General features: G+C 38.7%; 1 protein-coding gene across 1 annotated transcript in view; it reads left to right on the forward strand.

The window, feature by feature from the left end:
- FAM227B (family with sequence similarity 227 member B) overlaps nt 1-22,105 on the forward strand; it is a 408,110-nt gene that overhangs the window by 348,380 nt on the left and 37,625 nt on the right. Inside the window, exon 13 of the mRNA XM_075207966.1 lies at nt 10,846-10,923. Within this exon, the coding sequence (XP_075064067.1) occupies nt 10,846-10,923 (78 nt within the window). The remainder of the gene's footprint in view (nt 1-10,845; nt 10,924-22,105) is intronic.

The following is a 22,105-nucleotide window of genomic DNA, read 5'->3' on the forward strand; positions in this document are numbered from 1 at the left end:
TCTATTTATAATTTTTTAGCATTTACTAGATAAATGATAGCTTGAATCTGATTGGTTGCTATGGGCAACACATTCACTTTTCCTTTTATAAAGTTTTAAAGGTTTTATAAATATACTCCATAGTCTCTTTGAAAAATTAATTTCTTATCTCTGATTCCTGCTACGTGGGTGTTTGTTCTTTTTGCCTTAATGATGCTTGCTAGGAATTTACCACGCTTATTATTGTTTTCTAAGTTTTATTGATTCTCTTTATTAAACATCATTATAAACAATCTTGTATTTAAAATCAAATATCAATATAAAGTTTGATAACATACCAATATATAGATTATAAATGCAAAAGAAGAAAACTATTAAAAGAATAAAATTATTAAGAGGAACAAAAAGATGAGAATGAAAACTACTAAAATGGCATAAACATATAATAAAACATATTTTTTACATAGATGTTAGTCAGCATGTACCAGTGCACATATGTGATTAATATACAACCTCCAAAGAGCCTATTCAGATTCATACCTCTGTCTTTGAGATTTGGCTTGATTCAAATTTATAGAGGTTAATTCCACACTTCCAACAAAAACTTGGATTTGTTTTGGCTCGTTTCCCAGCTAAGCATATTGGCAGCAAAATTGTCAAATAGGTAGTCCAAAGTCCTTTACAGCATAGGAGCAATTTCACTAGACCAATAAAATAAAATGCCATATCTAAAATTTATTTGGATTAATATTCTCTGAGACCTACACCTCTGAACAAAAACAAGAAGGCCTAAAATACAAACATGTACAGTATATTGATTTTCTTGAGCTTAAAAATAAAATTGATGATTTATTTCCAATAATTCTGTATGTTATGGCAGTACCAAAACAGTGAAAAATATTAGTAGAAAACACATAACATTTTGGATATTTATTTTTTTGACCTAATACATTTTAGCATTCATGTTAAATGCATAGAATTCTCTATGTAAAATGTTATAATGCTGTTCCCTCCACATTTTCTGTCATAAATTTAGATATTATAGGTAAAAATGGAGTTGGAAAATTTTTATTCATAGTTCTCCAATATTAAATCTAAATACATTTCAGAAAGTAAAACTTTTCTTAAGCTGGGTACACACTACAGAAAATCCATGCAATTAGCGTGCCTATCACACGTTAAATGACCGTTTGGTTAGATATTGCATTCCATGACTATGTTTTATCGTTCAAAAGCACATTGCATCTGTTGATTTGATTTTTATAAACTTCCTAAAAATTACGATCAACGATGGAACGATATCGGGCAAATGTGGAAGTGTGTATGAACTCACAACCAGCAGTATAGGCAGATCTCTATAGAGTCAGGATCTTTTCAACAGATGGTTATGAGAGACGAAGATTACAGTTCTGATGGTAAATTGTGTAAGTGTGTGCACATAAATCTGCATGATCATTGGGACTTTGTCATTCGTAAAATTGTTACAAAATCACATCTGCAGTAATTTTCTGTAGTATGTACTGAGCTTTAGTTGCATAAATTAATCAAAGTAGAGAGATGTAATAAAGGCAGATAGGTTACATTGAATCCTGTAATGTTTGTAAATATTTACTTTCCCAATCCACATATTATCTTGCTAACCTTCCAGGTATGAACTCGGGCTTCTTTTGGATTGGAATTAAGAACTTTATAGTTCAAGTTGTTTTTTCATGCATGTCTCTCTAAGCCACCCACGTCTCTAAAAAGAGCCTGTGTAACTTTTTTTATGTAACAAAGAGGACGCTGTAACCTTTTTTTCTATAATAGATTATGTCAAATATTCCTATCCATTCTAAATGTTATCTATATATTGTTGTTATATTATCTGTCTGATATGCAGACACACCTGGCCACCAAATCTAATGGGCAGGATCAGCTTTTTGAAAAAAAATCAGTTTTTTTCCTTCCCAAATAAATTCAATAAACTTGGAGTGCAACAATAAATAATATCAATGTTTAGTTAACAATGTAATGTATGATAAAGGATACCTTTATTTTGGTATGTTTACCATTTTTAATTGGGCTTTTTTCCTTTGAAAATTTAAAGGTAAAGCTTTCCATATTGCCAATTTGATGGTTCCAATTTTAACAACCAGAGATATATTATAATTATGTAGCTGTGAAATAATCTTTATTTAAATCTTGGCCACTACAAGTGTTTGCTCACTTAGAGAAAAAAAAATGATTGTTCCCATTTTGTGTAATAAAATAAAACTGTGCCCCTTTAGAATTATAAATATCGATCTGTGCCCACGTGGTATTAGAAATAAAGATTTGTGCCACCTTAGTATTAGAAATAAATACTTTGTCCCCATTATTATTTATAAAATTACAGTGCCCATATTTTTTCTGTAGTGCAGTGGTCTTAAATACTTAAATCTGGAATATTTTGCTGTTCTTTATCCGATGTAATCCATGAAATAAAAATCCCACAAAGACTAAACTGACTGCTCTTGAGGAGCTCTTGGCGCAAAATGAGATAAACTCCAGCAAGTCCGCCTATTTAATTGACGTGCAGCCAATCAGCAGTCTCTCATGGATAAAAATAGCCCTTACATTACATTAATAGCCCCCTTTAGTTAACTTTAATATCAATCCACTTTATTACATTAATACCCATCACTACATTACATTAACAACCCCCTTTGTGGATTACATTTGAACCCTCCACTACACTAAACTAATATCCTCTATCCTACTTTATAACCACACATACCTGCTAGGCAGCTCTACAGACAATTGCTTTGGGAGGCAGACTACCCAGTCTGCCACTTGCACGGGCTCTGCACATTTGTAGAGCCTACACCAGGGAGGTTGAGCTGGCCAGATTAGAAGGGAGTATAAATGGGATAAGGCCCTTGCCCAGAATGGCTGTGAACAGGGAGCTGAGCCAGTCAGGGCAGGGGGCTGATCTCTGATGTTAGTAGCAGGACACTTAGTACAGAGGCAGATTTGGTTTGCCACAAGTAAAGATCCCAATGCCAGAGCAGGACTCCAGTAGACCAGGGCTGACACCGATAAACCCTGGCTGGCCAGATTATGCCCTGAGCTCTCCCCTCATGCTGGCATGGACCCTTGTGAAACCACCTGTGTGAGGTGTCCCCAAGTGGGTACAAATAGCTGAGGCAATACAGTAATATTCGCAAACTACAGCCATATGATTACACACTAACTAAGCCCTGATTGGTAATTATCCTTTGTGGGGTTTAGTTTCCAGCCTGAGACTCTCCACTGCTTATCTCCATGCTGGTATTCTTCACCTCTCTTTTCCCTGTCCGTTCTCACACCTCCTGCGCTTGATCCCTACTGACTTCCTTTGTGGCTGCTGTCTGTTTCCCCTCCCCCTGTAAGGATGTAAGCTCTTATGAGCAGGGTCCTCTTCCTGCTTGTCTCTACCATATCATCTGCTCTAGCCTCACTATAATTGCTATGCTTGGAGCTTTGGGAGTCTTGGTAATTCTTGTTTATTTTTATGTACTGTTTTACCCTGTATGGTCTACTATTTTGTATTGTGTACAGCGCTGTGGAAATCTTGTGGTACCTTATAAATAAACAATAATAGTAGTAATAATAATATTGAATTGCGAAGGTACACTGTCCTATTGTGAATTAATGCTGGCAGCATTCCTGTGTCTCCTGTCCTGAGATACAGGATCACATAGCGCTCTGCGCCAAGTACTCTCCTCACTGACAAATCCACAGATCCAGCTCAATGTTTGTGATCAAGGTGTTTCAATCTCTCTCAGCCATCCTTCATCATACTTTATAAGCTAGTCACAGTGTTGAGCACTAGAGGGTGCCATAACGTCTGAGGTGGGGCAGAGATGAGATGTCTAGATACCTGCACACACTGGGGCGTGTGTGATGGAATTAACCACAGCTCTGGAGATAGCATGTTTGCTGCCTATCATAGCAGAGAAATTGTAATTGCATGTCTGCATACATACACATACAGGGGACATATTGCTACATGTTAATGAACAATCTGGGACACAAATGGTTCCTGATACAAAATACCCTCTACAGTTAATGACAACATGGCAGTTTCCAGTGACCCAGGGAATACAGTAGTTGAGCCAACATCATGGCTACATTTTGCAATATCATTAGTTACAATATAATGGCACTAGCACCAAATAGTATATGCACATATGGTTTACACAAAACACACTGCAAGTAGCTATATTCCGTGTATAATACTGAGATGTGCTTATACCTTAAAACATACTTTAGAGAGGTCTGCTCGGCATGCTGGATTTACATAATGCAAGCACATCAAATACATCTTTCCCTTTTGACTGGGGGCATTAACTGCAACATATATTTCTACTATAATAAAGTCTGTAAGGAGGAAACCAGGCATTAAAAGTATAGTAACTCTTTCCCTATTAGTGTGACAAACGAGGTACAGTTTCTCTGGGTAATCTGGTTTCGTCACAATCCTCTTGACTCATGGGCCAACGTGTACTGCACACATGTACACATGGTGTAAGCAGGGCCGGTGCTAGGGTCCTTGGCGCCCTAGGCACATTTTCAAAATCGGCGCCCCGCTCCCCATTTTTTTAAAATTGGCGGCCCCCCCGGTCTTTTCTTACCTTAACTTGCCTCCTCTCTGCTCCGTCTGACAGTGAGTGGAGGGGAGGAGACGGAGCAGAGAGGCGGCAGTGGTGATGAGCAATAGTCCCTCCCTGTGGATGTATGTGAAGCTTTGCGGTGGCCGTGAAAGGTATGGTCAGCGGTCGCCGCACAGTTTTAAAGAAATTTTTCATCTGTGGCGCCCTCCAGAGCCCGGCGCCCTAGGCAGGTGCCTAACCTTGCCTAATGGGAGCGCCGGGCCTGGGTGTAAGCATCCCCTTTAGAATGATATTTCTTCCTTACCAGTCTGTAGACATCTGGTCTATTCAAAGGGGTAGTTGGTAGTGAAGCATGGTCACACCTTTTTTTGTTTCTGCATACTTAAGTGTAATCTTAACATTCTGAACTTCAAGGCTTTTTTTTTAAATATGGATGTTTAATATTGTTTTCCCATGGGATTGTTTTGTTTTAAATGTATAAAAATGCTAATTGTAAGGTATATTGAGACCATTAGTGCTTATAGAGAGACATTCAAAGTTAAGACTATTATCTGGAGCTTGACTATAAATTACTTTAAATTAACCATCATTACACTTATTAGCATATACAGTAGAACATGTTGTAAATATCATAGTGAACTTCCTTCTCTCTAATCAGTTAAGACATCATTTCATAAAAAGACAGTAGAGAGATAAGTAGCCACTGAGATTAAATTGTAGATGACCAGCCATCCAGGCCCAAGACACTGAAGCTTGTTAAGATTAGTTTATGACTGAACAGCATAGGTGAAAAAAATGAAGGTACATAGGGGCACATTTATCAATGTTCGGCAAAAATGAAAAATAGTTATCAATCCTTATCGCATGGATAAGGATTGAACTATTTCTCAAATTTATGAAAAACGGATCACAGAAACAGCAGTTCCGATAAACTGCTGTTTCTGTGATAAAAAATAAATATACTTACCCTGCCTCTTTGGAATGTGCTGTCTCTGGATCTCCTCCATGTGTTCTTTGCTTCTCTTCATACATTATTTGCCCATGTGCAGTTAGAAGATGGAGTAGTATTTACTTTTTGGATTGCTTGTGACCATGTGTGCTGGCCTCTTTCAAGCATTCCAGCTCAATTATCAATTCCCACCTCTACCTATCACTGGCAGACTTTTCAATGTAATGTCTCTGCAACTATAGTAGTAGAGACAGAGTGGTGAGTGACAGGGAGGGATCATGTGATTCCTCCACACATGCGCTGTCCAGCCCTACTCTTCGGAGTACAGCTGACAGCACTGACATTTTTCATTTATGACAAGTTTCCGAAAAAAACTTTTTTTCGGAACTTGTTAGATTGCGGCTGTAGAACTGTAGAATGGTGACTGCTCCCAAAAACAAAAAGGAATGCAAAGCAGTAGATATCCACGATATCTGCGTCGATGCACCCTTCTTAAATATATGCGGGGTGGACCAAGGGACGTTTTTTTAATGGTAGGTGTATGATAGTACACTATCATTATTTGTTAAATATGCCCCATAGAATGCTTATACAACTAGAGCTGTACATACAATATATATTAGTGTCTACTTCCTTCAGTAACAGTGATTGCAGGGTAGGGAAGCAGAGCAGTATGACCTGTTGGCATTGTTTATCTAATCCAGAACCTTCACATGTCTGCTGACTGAGTGGAGCTGGTGGAGACAGTTGCTACTATGAGCATCTGCATTATATGTAATGTACTTGTAAGATGCATAGCAGAGATGCTCCAATAGCAGCAACAGTCTTCAGAACCTTCACATATTCAGCTGTCATGCAGAGTTTCCAGCTTCACAAGTATGGTTCTGCATATTAGACTGTGCACCAGATATGGCTCTGTAAATTAGACATAACATCAGATATGACTATAATATATTTGCCACCATGTATATATCAATTTGTATATTGAGCAACATTCAGCATATCCTAACTTTGGAGGCCCGCTCATGCTGTAGGTGTTTCGGAGCCTCCCTAAGTGATTTGCTGAACCAGAGTTATTACTTGACGCTGCTGTATAATTCATGGAGTATTTTAGAATTCTATAATTCTTCTAGTGTGAATAATAGATTGTATAGGCTTTTTATCTTCCAGTAATGGGCTAAATTTTCGTTTTTTTCAGGAGACTATTTTCTTTAATATGTTAGTAGCTTTCAACTGGTTTGAGCATTACATATGCAGATTAAAAAAAAAAAGCATTAAGATATATTCAGTATAATTATCTGTCATAAATGGGCTTCAGTTTCGAACTGAAAGCCCAAACAAGGCTTCACTGAACATGCACCACCCCCCATGCATGCCCAGAGGAGCTGAGTAAGGCCATCAGAAGGATGAATCAACATCAATGGGCCTTGTAGTCATCACATCCACTGCAATGGTGGTAGTTCCACCACTGCAGCAAGGTGTCAAAGTATTACAGGAATGCTGGCTTTTCAAATTGAATGGAGGTATTAAGCGAAGTGCAAAATTGCTGAGATGTACATCAAAACCATTAGTGGATCTGTGCACAATGATTTGTGCAGGTATATATAGATTTCCACAAAAGCACTTCGTTTTACAGAGCAAAGATGGCAGCATTTGAACAGTAGTAGAAGTTTGTATGGGCGATAAGAGGTGATGGGTTGAGTAAGTACACACACACACAGTAGGCACACAGGTGCTTTTGTGGAGCATTCCAAAAACAATATTTAATTTTTTGTAGAGAGATTATTGAATGAGATAAAGAGGTGATGAGGACGTATCCTTTGTGGCATTCCTTGCTGTGCAGAAGGGAGCACAGCCATTCCTAATCTGCAAAGGGACCTTATCTGGTCTTATTCCATTCCTGTGATTAATTTAAGGTATAAATGAGGTTAAACCGAGCAGTATGTAAGAAAAAAAAATAAAAACAGTTTATTAAGTTAAAGTTTTTTAGTTTTTCTAAAGGAACAGGACTTTTCAGATTTTTCTGGCTGCCTGAAAACTTAGGCACTCTTCTAGTTTTGCGAAGGCATGCACCTTGAAATGTGCTGAGCAAACCATCTCAGCCAGCGGTGGGCAACTGTCAGCCTGTCAGCGGTCTGCCAAGCTCTTACCTGCACCCGGCTGCTTTCAGAATGGAGACAGCTGACTTCTGCCTCACATGAACTTCTCTATGCACTGCAGAGAGGTCACGCAGAATATGTGGAGGAGAATGGTGTGTACTGTGCTCTTGCTCCTTCCTCTGTGCAGCCCCTTTGGAGGCTGGAGGGCCGCATATGCGGCACTCCACCTCTTTTACGCTAACACTCAATGATCTGGGCACACCAGTGTAAAACCAAGGAGATTTGTGGAGGACATCCAGGGCACTTTGTAAATGAGGTCCATAGTGTTAAACTGCTTGTTCAATTCCGCCCCACAGATGCTTGCTTGAATTGAAATTTGGTGACTGGAGAGGCCACTGCATTAAGCTGAATACACTTTCATTGTCCTGGAGTCTTCACAGTACTTTCATAGGCTTCTGGCATGGAACATTATATTACAGAAAAAAACATTCATAAATGGGTCCTCTGTTAGCAGGGAAGGATGCATCCAATTAACAATGATTTTCAGATATATTATGGTATTGAAACATTGCTCTTGTCACATTAAGGGATTTAATGTGTGCCATGAAAACACATACCACCTCCAGTCTGCATTGTAGACAGCCAGCATTATGGATTCATAGATTCATGCAGGTTTCACCTTATACTGATCCTCCCACCAGTGTGAAACAGCGGGGAGCACGATTCTACTTTTTTTTGTAGTCTGATATGCCTTTTTTTGAACCACATTTTGATTCAGCCACTTGTGCATTTCATAATATGAGGTGTCACCTGTTGGTGTCGGGATGTGGTTTCAGTCTCACCCCATTAGAATCCTCAGGTGATCACCATTTGGATCTTTGTATTTATCTCTAGATACTGATTAAGCTGAGGGACGGTGATTTTCTCATGTCTTATCCAATGCAAGGAGCTGCTCTCAATTCCTTTCACCTTTGCCTACATGGTTATGTATTTTGACATTATATAAATTTTTCTTTGTTTGGAGTACCCCTATTTGCTTATAGCTACAACTGAGATAGATGGCTGTTTACCAGGTCAACCACTTCCATGACATTACAGAACTGTTTATTTTAACTTTGGCATGGACTATCTTTGCTACATGGACTTGACCAGTAAGAACGTCGAAATTACTCCTTTGCAGTCTGCCTCTCATACTTTTTATAAACATACCTTGCAAATTTATAGTTTATTATTGAAGCATGTAAATCAGGAGAAGCTAAAAATTACATTGTTTTAAACAATGACGTTTGCTCCATCTTTCCTGGTATATTAACCTTATATCAGTGAACATTTAAAAGAACTACTGTCACAAGTCACAGTGACTGAAGGCCACTTGCTGATATTTGCGCCGCTAAGCTAGGAGGCGCGGAGTCTAAACACGCCCCCGGTCTTCGTCAGGGACCTCCGCAAGAGAGTTTGGAGTTTGCTGCAAGCGACCTGCAGGTTGCGGCCCTCCAAGTTAGCTATCAGCGGAGTGGATGGTGAACAGATGTGGTGGAGCAGGCAGAGGTCAAACCGTACTGGAAAACGTGGTCTCAAAAAGGCAAATCGGAGTCAGCAAGCCAAAGATCAGATACAGTGGAAGAAAACAGGCCTGAAAGGAGATCCAGAAGCAGAACCAGAGGAAGCCGGGTCAGTACACAGGAGGTCTGTCAGAGAGCAGGGAAACAGGCTGGAACGCTGGAGCATAGGAAGACCTAGATACTCTGGCGCCTACCTAGTGTTAGGGGCAGGTTCAAATAGTGGAGCCCATTCCCTGATTAGTGGCAGTGGAGGCGGCGGCCTGAACAGCTGACCACCGACATGAAGTGCAGAGAAGCGTACCGTTGCGTGGAACCGGAGACGCGAGCGCATAGCAATGAAAAGACCCTGAAGGAAGAGGACGGCATCCTGCCGCCTAGCAACGGACTGAGCTTCCGGCAAAGGAAGGCGTCCGTCTCTGGCACTGATGGTGAGTGCGGGGATGGCGTCTGACAACTATGCTGTAGTTATAGCAATTAAGAGGTATAGCATTAAATGAAGGAATATCAATTTATTCATTTAACTCCTAGAAAATGTTTCCATAATTAAATCAACCTGTGCTGGCAGAATCATGTACCTTTGAGAATAGGTTACATCCAAGCACATGGATGTATTCATCAGCAATAATTAAGCTATGCCTGCCATAATGGATAAGTCAACATACCAGCAACCATGCAAATTGTGTTATGAGCATGACTGCTTTCTAGCACTTGTCAAAATACATCGTCTTCTGTCTTATTCACCAGTTTTGTTATATATTGAAAAGGAAATTGGTAAAAATAAAATGAAATAATGTAGTGGGTTATAAATGTGGACATGTCTTTTTACTGCTGTTTATTTATTTTATTAGGCATTTAGTAGTAATGCTGTAGAATAAACAGTCTTACCATCTGTTTGGAATGCTGCCCTGACTGTTCACTGTTATGTGTACATTATTTCATTATTTGTGAATACCAATCCCCAGTTCTAGTGTTTTATCTTCATTTAGGAAGAAATGTTATCACCAAATATTGTGGAGGAGCATTCCACAACTAATTGTATGTATTCCAGATATGATCATATCATTTTCAGGCATGGTGAGTCACTTCATTCTAACTGCGTAAAAGTGGAAGAATACTGAATATGTGGAAGATTTTTCTTTTGTATTTTTTTTTAAATATTTGTCTATCAGTTCAGGATCAAAATAAAAAACAGATTGTCCTGATACAGACATTGTGGCCCCCACAATTGCACAACCACAGCCTTATTCTACATACGTCATTTCTATTTTAAGTTCTCAGGGAAATCAGTTAGAGTATTGCTTATAAGTCAGCTCTGTATTAAATAATCACTAAATATGATAAATAAAGGCATGACTATGAAAGTTGATATTTTTTAATGACCGGATTTATATTAGGCCTTAATAAGTGCAAATAAATGGATACAAAAAAACCATTACACTTATCTCTGCAAGTCTGTCACTGATGCAAAGAGTGAGAATAAAAAGTGAATCTAATCAGCTTATATTTATATACTTATGATTATGAACATATGTATTTGCTGGTTTCGTGATAGAATTATGTCCTTTTATTTGAGGTCTCAATACAAAAATAAAACATGATGATGATAATAATAATAATGAACTCATTGACCTTAATTATATCACTCCTGCTGGTCCAACCTATCAAGATGTCATTAAAGAAACTCAGATGTTCAGAAAGAGTTTACAACAGGAATATGAAATGTAAGTACCCTTCCCTTTTTCATAATTGTAATTACTACCAAATTATTTTGTTTTTTAACTTAAATGTTGAAGTGGAAATTTAGAAGTGGCGGTACGGATAATGTAATGGCAATGTAAGTGAATGGAATTTGATAATTTTACAATCAAAGTAGAAGCACGAGTGGTGGTATGGCATACCACCGTATACACCCCCACTTTGACCACTGTTTAATGTAGTATATGGCATATAGGTGAAATTTGTGTCCTTAATTAAAATATAGGTTGTGGTATTTACAGAAGAAGTGAATATTAATACTCTGTGCTGCGTTCTCTGCTTGAACTACCAAAGAGTCCCCCTATGTACCTCCTGTTACCACTATCTCTCCATTTCTCTAACTTAATTTGTCACCAGGATTTCCTCCTCCATAATCTTTCACCAGCATCTCTGATAACCAACTGGTAACCCTGTCTCAGAAATGTTCTTAACTACTAGTTTTTCTCTACCACTGTGCTTTTGTTCCACTTCTTTAAGAAGTTGCCTCTTCCTCATTACACACATTTCCTTACTATTTGCTCTTTCAAATATATCATATGTCTATCCTATGCTTCAGCCAGTGCCATCTGTCTACAATCTTTTTATGTCTAGTATTGTTCTTTTTGATGCACGCACTGTTGGACACATATATCACTATATAATCCTAGCACGATTACTACAGCATATGATTGTTGATATATGGTTACCTTGATAGGAAGGTTTAATAATTTGATCAAGTGGTTGTCAAACCTGTCATCTCTTCCATTTTTAACTATACACCTGGCTGTTCTACCAACAGCTGGTACTATAGCCTGATTTATATGGAAAGATGCCTTGTGGTAATCTGGTTCTGTGTTTTATGTATACCAAAATGTTTACATAGTTTGATGTTCTGATTATCTTACTTCTAGTGTTTTTAGATATAAACCACATGAAGAAAATCCATAGACTCTATGCCGTTTTTATATAGAAGCAATAGCTCTGGGCCCAGAAACCAAGCATTCCACTTCTTCGTAATGGGGTCTGGTTTGGAGAGCTTCCACTTCAGTTCCCTTGGTGCCTTAAGCTGGGTACACACTACACTGTTTTCGTCCAATAATCGGCTCAAACAGCCGACATACGACCGCTCGTTCAAAAGTCGGGTCAGTGTGTAGTGACACGATGGTCGAAAGTCTGCCCAAATGGACGATTGTCGCCTCATTTGGTTGGTCGTACCGTTTAATATTTTCGTTCCAATCTAGTTTCCGCTGTGTAGTGTGTATAAAGTTCCGACCGATCCACAACAGTGAGTACGAAATTACAGTCATTGCTCACGACAACATGGCTGTAAAAAAGTCGCTAAAGGGCCGTCCGCTCTTCCCTTTATCGTTTTTAACAAGGCTAGTGTGTATGCAGTCCATGGACCGAGCGATCGGACCATTGATCGCATGTAAAATCTCTGGGCATAAAAAGTTGGTCAAAATTTCTGTAGTGTGTACCCAGCTTTAGAGTTGAAAATCTATTTTTTTAAGTGAGATTTTACATAAATAAATAAATAAATATCTCATTACCTAAATAATAACACTTATGTTGCATCCAGCCTTTACCCAAGTCCGAAATCTGAATATAGATCAAATTTTAACCAAGACCTAGCGCAAGCTCTAATCCAAGCCAACCATAAACCTAGATTAACCTCTTAAACAATAGGTTATTACTCCTCAGTTTCTAAAAATGTAGTAACTCACATACACTAATTTATACTACTTTTGAAATACACTTGCAAGTTTCTTTTGATTTAGAAGCCCCCCTAATGTAATCTTTTCTCTGGGCTAGAGCATGTACTAGAACAAAATCTTTGACTAACATATTAACAAGAGAGTTAGGATTATCCATTCAGAAGTTGTTATTCCCCGAAAAAAATATTAACATGTATATTTCCCTCCATTTAGTTATAAAATGTAAGCAGGTTTAGCTAGTACAGCTGTGTCTAGACTGATCATGTGACTACATTACATCATAAATAGCTTTGTGATGTCACTCACCCTTGTAAACAAGTCACTGCTTGGCATAGAGCAGGCAGTAATCAGCTGTATATTATCACTATTTATTTATGTGACAATGTCTGCTAAATGTGACATCCCATAGTCTGAGGTAAGCTTATTTTAGATTTGAAAAATGTACAACCATGTAACTTAAATTTTCCAAAATATATGAAAGTAATCTGTGTCTCATGGTGGACATAGATATCCACTTACAAACAGAATGTTGAGAGGCTTGTGATGTATTTGTGGATTTATTGTAGCAATAAATTTAAATTTCCAAACTCCATACCGTTACATAAAATATAGACTTTCTTGTCTATCTTCCATTCCCTTCTATTTCCTTCTTCAATACATGTTTTATATGAAAATATGGTACCAATTTGAACACAGAAACAGACACAAATCAGTACATGTAAATGAGCATCATGCTGTAAATATATATCATATCTTACATTTATATATACACACACTTAAGGCGCTCCTGATGTAATTAAAACAAAAAACCCTTGTGGGGGAAGGGGCAGGCAGCTGCATTCAAACATCTACTGTGGTCTGACAGGACACCTCTTGTTATAAAACAAAAATGCTAGGAGCGCTATTTGTAACAGTAATATCTGGGGAAGAAAATGATATGTTAGTGGCAGAATCGATGTCTAGAATTAAGAACTGGTTGGTTGATAAAAAATAAAAAAAAATACATTTTTTTTTTATTTTAAAACACTTGGCTTACAAAAGAGGACTTAAAATGCATAAATACATCTGAATAACAGGAAATCCTTGTAATATTAAGTTAGATCAGCATATGCTCTTTGTTTTAGTTGTTTTTTTATATAAAGGTTATTGTATAATGAAATCTAAATTTAATGATGCAGATAAGTCATTCATTGATGGGCTTTGTAAGGCAAGTGTTTTTTCACAGAAGCACAGACAAATATTCTTTCTTTTACTTTTCTCTTTCATATATAGGAGAAACAGGTCTGCATCTTGTTTTGTGTTCTGAAATTAAGCATTTGGACACCAGCCTCTTGAAATCCTGTGCTTGCCCCTGACACCCTTCAACAAAAAGTAGTAACTTGCAACTGTGTCCCATAAGTATAGTGCATCAAGTCACTCTGGACTCAGGATACTTTTAGAGAGTAAGCTAGGTTAACACAAGAGCAAAGATGCAGCACAATTTAGTGTGAACTGAATTTCATGGCAGAGCTTGGGGGATGCCAATTAATTCTGCGTTGTGATGGGTTGGGGTAAAATAAGGGTAAAATCTAAACAGAATTAAAATGATAAGGGTTTTCTGGATGGAATATTTAAGGTGAAGATCCACCTAATAAATATGCACAATTCTGCAGCCAAATGTGGTACGAGGCAAACATTTCTTTCATCTCTAGTTTACAGTTAAAACTGGGATTAGGTCACAGGCCTACATTAGGTTTAGAGTAACAACAAAATATATGTTCAGATTTAGGACTTGCGGTAGTTTTAGGACTACAGAATTTAATAGGTTAATATTAAGATTGAATGCAGATATTTTTTTATACATTTATTTTTAAATTTTAAGTTGGAAGATTTGATCAGACAATTAATTTGTGAAAAGGGGAGACTCTACTCTTCAAAATACAGTTTATTTCCTAAGGTCACAATTGGACTGAGAAAGCTCTTTTATGGCCTGTTGTATCCATATTCCATTACCATAGTATAATGGTAGATCCTGAGGCCTTGTGCTCTCAAAACTAATTGCCCTTTCATCCTATTAAAGTAATTCTATAGTTTTCAAATAAGCATTGCCCAAGCGATTGTTTTGTGTTTCTGAAGCACAAGCAATTTATTTTAGCAGATGCAATAATTTAACAATTCAATACATGATTATAATACAGTACAGCCAATACCAAAAGATAAATACATACCACTGCTTTCACTTGCGCTAGCTGCGCTCCCACTGGTACCAGTGGACAGTATTTCACTCCAGAATACTGTGGTCAGAGAATGACTGAAACCAGTGGAAGCACAGTATATACACTCAAGTGTTACAGAGACAACAATACAGATGACGTGGCTTGCTTCTATAGGTCCAGACTTCAGGTGGGTACAGTGTAAACAGGTCATAGGCTAGTTCAAACAACCCCCTCTAAGGCTGAAGGTCAACATTCCAGATGATTCTCCCACCCAGAAACCAGTTTAAGCTAGTCTATGTGCACATTACAGTCAGTATAACTTTAAGTATTTATTCCCTAACATCACTAACTAGAGTATACAATATGCGATCTCTTCGGCGAATGAACTGGACAACTGCTGATGAATAGGGGATTAAATTGATACCAGACATGACACATTTCCCTATAACCTGAACCTTAAATAACACTAAAGTGTATATATAATCATAATATATAAACTAATAACAAATTAAAAACTATCTGCTCATAAATCCCTGTGGATTGGAATCATTATATATATGAAGTATATAACTAACTAAATGTTGTAGTGCGAGTGTGTGTGTGCGTATTTTACAGTGCGATCGCAGTATGCAATGGCACAATAAAACAATATTAACCAATATGCTTTCGTTCATCCAATTATACGACTTCGACACATCCCTTTATTAAAACAGCCCTTCGAGCATGTATTTACAAGTGCTTTGTGGACTTCAATAATGACTTCTACTTCTCTCATACACATATTTAATTTTTTCAATCTCTAGCCCCTGGGTAATTGCATGCTGGGGGTAGGGTAATTTAATAGTTATGGACAAATCTCATCACTTCTCAGACTCAATGCCTCCACCCGAGTCTGTATCACCCTCTTTGAGGTTATAACTCTTAGCTAAGTCTATCTTTGACTCGGGAACCACTTGCCGGACCTGCATAAAATGACTGGTGATTACGCACACAAAAAAAAATAGGTAAAAGTGGACAGGCTACTTGGTAAATTTATCAAATGATCTGGCAAATGGAAGGCCAGTAAATGAATGGTGACATATTGGAAAAGAAGAAACTTGCCTCCAGTAAGTTAAAGTAGCTTAAGTGAAGCCGCAATACAATATAATTTTTCAGACAATATGACAATAAAAGAATTCAGTAAAAAAGATTAACATGGAGATGAGCTGTACTGCTTTCCTCCTCTTTCTGACCACTCCAGCTATTAGAAGATTGATATTATAGCGTATATAACAAGACTTATTTCAAATCTACAATTCTCTTTGCTATCTACAGAGACTAGCTATTGATTATCAAGGGTTACCAACAACCTATTGGCATTCTGCGATGGATGATACCATAGGTGTGCAGCAGGAGGTCTCATAGATAAAGAATCACCTCAGGAGTTACCTCATATTCAGACAGAACGAGTCTTGAGATGTATATCTTCTTTATATAGTACTAAGTACCAGGATCAGTATAACAACAGCTTTCAGTAATAGCTTCTTAACATAACATATCAGTAACATGAGCTGCTCAGCTCACCTCCTTTTCCCAGAGAGTTTCTTCTAGAACAAGTACATACATATACAGCAGACAAACAATACACCTCTGTATGAATACAGCGCCATCTGCTGACCCTCCATGGTAACTACATGCATATAAACAAACCCATAGTCTGTTGTACATATTTCAACACCCCTTCTCAACAGACTGGGTTTCTTCAGTTAGACCCATCTTTGACGTAAGTCTCCAATGTCTCTCTCTGACAAGAGGCTTAGTCAGGATATCAGCTGTCATATCTTCTGTTGGGCAATAGTTCAACTCTATAAGACTTTGTTCCTGTAGATCCCTCAGGAAGTGATGCTTGACATCAATGTGCTTGGTTTTTGGGTTCACTCTTTCTGTTTGCGCTAATGCAAGGCATCCTTGATTATCCTCATATATCTTGATAGGATCTTCTTGAGGCATTCCTAGGTCTGATAGTAGTTGCATTAACCATACCACTTCTTGACTGGCGTGAGCTGCCGCGATATATTCAGCCTCTGTAGAAGATAGTGCCACGGAAGACTGCTTCTTGCTTGTCCAGCTGATTAATCCTTCTCCGATAGAGAATAGATATCCACTTGTGGATTATCTGTCACTTGTGTCTCCAGCCCAATCTGCGTCAACATATCCTGTTAACTTGTGACTTGTGCTTGCTGAGAGCTTAAGCTTCTTGTTAATCGTTCCCTTTAAGTAACGAATTACCCTCTTAACTGCATTCCAATCCATCTTGGTTGGTTTAGAAACTTTTCTGCTTAAAATCCCGACTGCTGTGGAGATATCTGGTCTAGTGACGGTTGCAATATATAGCAATTTTCCTATGGCCTTTCTGTATAGATGGTTATCCTGTAACAGGTTGCTCTGATCATTTGGTTCCTTTACATAACTTGTCTCCATAGAAGTGCTTGCTGTCTTTGCTTCCTGTATACCAAATTCCTCAATGGTTTCCTGAATCTTGTATTTCTGACTTAGTGTGAATGTTCCATCATCTTCTCTTGAGATTTGCATTCCCAAGTAATGTGTTATGTGGCTGGTTTAGTTCTTGTAGCAATTCAATTTCATCCCCTTCTTGTTCGAAACAAACTAGCAAATCGTCCACATAGATCAATACATAGAACCATCTTTCCTCTGCCAACTTTGTATAGAGACATGGGTCTGCTTTACTTCTGACAAATCCCTTCTCTGTCAGAACTCCATTTATCTTTGTATTCCATGCTCTTGCTGCTTGTTTAAGACCATATATACTCTTGTTAAGCTTACATACATGATCTGGGTTTTGAGAATTCACAAAGCCTGGTGGTTGTTCCATGTATATATCTTCCTTTAGTTCACCATGTAGGAAAGCCGTCTTTACATCAAAATTTTTCACTTGCATACCTTTTATGGCTGCTGTTAGGAGTAAGGTTCTAATGGTAGTGTGCTTCACAACTGGAGCAAACGTTTCATCATAATCTTCTCCAAATTTCTGTGAATATCCTTTAGCAACCAGTCTTGCCTTGTATCTTTCTATTTTTCCTTCAGAATCATACTTGACCTTAAAAGTCCATTTACATCCTATGGCCTTTTTGTCTACTGGTAGTCTGGTCAATGTCCATGTCTGGTTGTCTTCCATTGATTTTAATTTCTTCCTTTGCGGCTCTTAACCATTTCTGTGCTTCTCTTTCTGAAAAATTGGCAATTTCTTCCCATGATGTAGGTTCTTGTATGTTAATAGCTTTTGCTTTGTAAGATAAACGTGCAGGTGGTTTTCCCTTATTTTCTCTTGAAGAGCGTCTCACCCCCTCGGATGTACTCTCCAGAGTGTCGCTGGTATCTGTCTTGTGTTGTACTTCAACTTCTTGAGTGATCTCTACTTCATCTGTTTCTTTGGATTCTGTACTTTCTTCTTCAGTAGAGTCTACTGGAATTATGACATCATTTCGTGTTTCTTCTATGAATGTCACACTGTTGCTTATAATTACTTTTCCAGTTTTTTGATTTAAGATTCTGTAGCCTTTTGAATGTTCACTGTAGCCAACTAGAACGCCCTCTACTGCTCGGTTCTGCAACTTGCTTCTTTTTCAGCGGGAATGTAGGCAAAGGCTCTGCATCCAAAAACTCTAATGTGCTTTAAGCTGGGTTTCTTACCACGCCACAGCTCGTATCGTGTCTTCCTTACTGCCTTGGAAAGTAGTCTATCTTGAAGATAGGTGGCTGTCGCTGCTGCTTCACCCCAATATTTGTCAGGTAGTCCTGAATCTGTAAGCATGCACCTTATCATTTCTGTTAGTGATCTGTTTTTCCTCTCAGATACACCATTTTGCTCTGGTGTATATGGTACTGTCTTCTGATGCTCAATACCGAGTCCTCTTAAATACTGTTCTATTTTCTGGCCTGTGAACTCGCCTCCATTGTCACTGCGAAGAGTTAGCATATTCCTCTTGAACCTGTTTCCGATCATGGTTACATAGTCTTGCAGCTTTTCTAAGACTTCATCTTTACTTTTTATTAGATAAGTGACTGTGAACCTGGAATAGTCGTCAATGAATGTCAGCATATACCTTTTGTCTACTACGGTTCGCGTTTTCATAGGTCCACATACATCACTATGTACCAGGTCTAGTGGTCTGGAAGCTCTGTTTTCACTTTTCTTAGGAATTGTCATCCTTGTTGCTTTTGCTTTTATGCAGCATTGGCATTTCATCATTTCCGAACAGTCTGACACTGTGAGATCCCTGGCTAGGTCTCTCCTCTGCATTTCCTTTATGCAATCTGGGTGTCTATGTCCTAATCTTCTATGCCACTTGTGAATACAGTCAGCGTGTTTCTGTGCGCTCAGCTTTGGCTGCTGTTCTGCGATATCCAGACAGTATAAATGTTCTCTTATTCTGGCTGTAGCTAGCGTTTCTCTTCCATTTTGGATAAAACACTTATTATTCTGAAACTTTACAGTAAGTCCTTTTTCTACTAGATTTTTTACTGACAGCAGTGCTCCTTCAAGCTTGGGAACATATAGCACATCTGTTACGGGTATCTCTGCATAGCTGCCATTACCCTTGGAGCATAGGAATTGACCATTCCCTTTCCCTTCTGCAATGATATTTGTTCCATCCGCCAGGTAGATTGTTTCTTTATGGTTCAAATCAAGTTCAGTAAAGAAGTCCTTGTTGTTTGTCATATGACTAGTCGCTCCTGAGTCTACATACCACTTTTCCGACAATTGGGTTACTGTCGCTTTAAATGTTCCATTCCACTTGTGTGCTCCTGTATCTGTATCTGCTTTGGCTCTTTGTTTGTGTAATCTTTCTGGTGGTTTGTGCTGCTCTGTCTTCCATATGGTGCAATCTTTTTTCAGGTGACCCACATTCTTGCATCTGAAACATGCTCTTGTTTCCCTGGTGTGTGGCTTAGTGTCCACCATTTTAAGTGCTTTCTCTATGTCACTCTCAGTATTGCACTCTGCAAGCTCCTTTCTGCATTAATACTCCTCTATAAGCCTGTTCTTCACAAATTCTAGTGTGATTTCTGCTTCAGGTCTCATTTCTAGTGCATTTATTAGTGCACTGTATGTATCTGGTAAGCTGCACAGGAGGATAGCTACTATGTGGTTGCTTTTGATTTCTTCTCCCATTGACCTGAGCTGTATGGTTATCTCTAGTAGTGCACTGATGTGTTCTTGCATTGTCTTGCCTTTGTTAAATCTCATTTGGTATAGTTTTCTTAATAGGAATAGTTTGCTGTTCAAACTTGATCCTTCATGCACCCTCTGTAATGCAATCCACATGTCTTTAGCTGTACTCTCTTGTCTTATGTGTATAAGCTGATCATCTTCCACCAGTAAACTTATGGTGGCTCTTGCCTGTTTGTCCTTCTTAATCCACTGCTGATCCTCTCCTTCAGGTCTGTCTGCACTTATGACTTCCCATAAATCATCTCTGGTTAATAGCATTTCTACTTTAAACTTCCATGTCTGATAGTTCTCATTAGAAAGCTTGCTAGCAGCTAGTCTGAGATCTGTGTAATTGGCCACAACCCTTCCTTGTATGAATCTCTCTATTCTTCTGTGGTATTAAACTTGTTTTACTCACAGTTTTCTCTCCAAGGTTCTCCTGGGTGTTTCTTGTGTACGTTACACAGTCTGCTATCTGTGCCTGCTGGGACTTGCAGTGCAGCTCGTGATCTGGATGCTGCTTAGGATGCACTCCTGATAACTTTATCTTGTATAGACTCCAGTCTGGGCCCATAACCTATTGGCATTCTGCGATGGATGATACCATAGGTGTGCAGCAGGAGGTCTCATAGATAAAGAATCACCTCAGGAGTTACCTTATATTCAGACAGAACGAGTCTTGAGATGTATATCTTCTTTATATAGTACTAAGTACCAGGATCAGTATAACAACAGCTTTCAGTAATAGCTTCTTAACATAACATATCAGTAACATGAGCTGCTCAGCTCACCTCCTTTTCCCGGAGAGTTTCTTCTAGAACACAGAGAGTTGAGACAGGAAAAAATACAAACAAGTACATACATATACAGCAGACAAACAATACACCTCTGTATGAATACAGCGCCATCTGCTGACCCTCCATGGTAACTACATGCATATAAACAAACCCATAGTCTGTTGTACATATTTCAACACAACCAGGGTCTGATCTTGAATATATACATATGGATAGAATCTGGACAATGACATAAAGAAGAGAACAACTGTGACTCTGGAAATTATACAATTGCTGTGAGCCCACACTGAGTCATAAAAAGACGTGGCAGCAGTTAGTATTAAATACCATTATATGGACTGTAGCATATATCCTCGCTGCATAGGGGTTATAGGAGTAATGTCTCTGTTAAAGAAGAATATGATGTGGGGAGTAGTCCCGACAATAATAATGACTTTAAATATGTGAACTAGATTAGGGGTGGCGTAGTCCTGGATGTGTTAAACAGATCAAGGCCAGACCTCTAGTTCAGGCAGTCTGCTGTAATGGAGCTCAGCTCCATGTATGGAGCAGTGTAGGATTAAACTGGTCACTCATTTGCTAAGGACATAGACCACTTCTGGAGACCTGGTGGGTCCTTGAAATAGGGATCAAAGGGCTTGATGTGTCCTGAATGGCTCACTAAGACAAAACTAGAATTGGTAGTGAAGAAATGCACCTAAAACAACTCTGCCACCTCTGGCAACTTTCTCTCTGAAATTGATATCTTTTTACATAACAGTCAGCTGCTTTATAATGGTAGCTGAATGGCTATAATAATTGCTTTCTCTGGCTTCGCCCCTTTATGCATTCTCTCACTCCTTGGTACTCACTCTTCCAGTGGTTTGCAGGGTTTAATGTCTGGCTCCCTTGTATTGGTTGTGCTGCCTCTCACTCCCCAGTGGCGCTCTCCAGACAGGCGGTGGTCCTAGCCATGGCCACTCCTCCTTGGACGCACTACCACGCTTCACCTCCTCTGGCACCAAACTTTCTATTCCCTTTTTCTCAGATGTCACTTGCTGGGAGGTGTAGTTTCCAGTGACCGAGGAAGCGTTGCACTGCCTCCAGGTAGCAGCTCCTCTCCCCTATCTCTCCATGTCTAAGATACAGCCTCCGTGAACAAGGGAGTGCTTTGTGTTACATGTAGATCTGCCTTTTTCACAATTATCTTCTTTTAATTTGTTCATGTTTGTATGACTGACTATAACCCATGCTCTATATTCTCTCCAGAT

This window comes from Mixophyes fleayi, chromosome 4 (assembly GCF_038048845.1).
Source record: "Mixophyes fleayi isolate aMixFle1 chromosome 4, aMixFle1.hap1, whole genome shotgun sequence".
Classification (NCBI taxonomy): Eukaryota; Metazoa; Chordata; class Amphibia; order Anura; family Limnodynastidae; genus Mixophyes; species Mixophyes fleayi.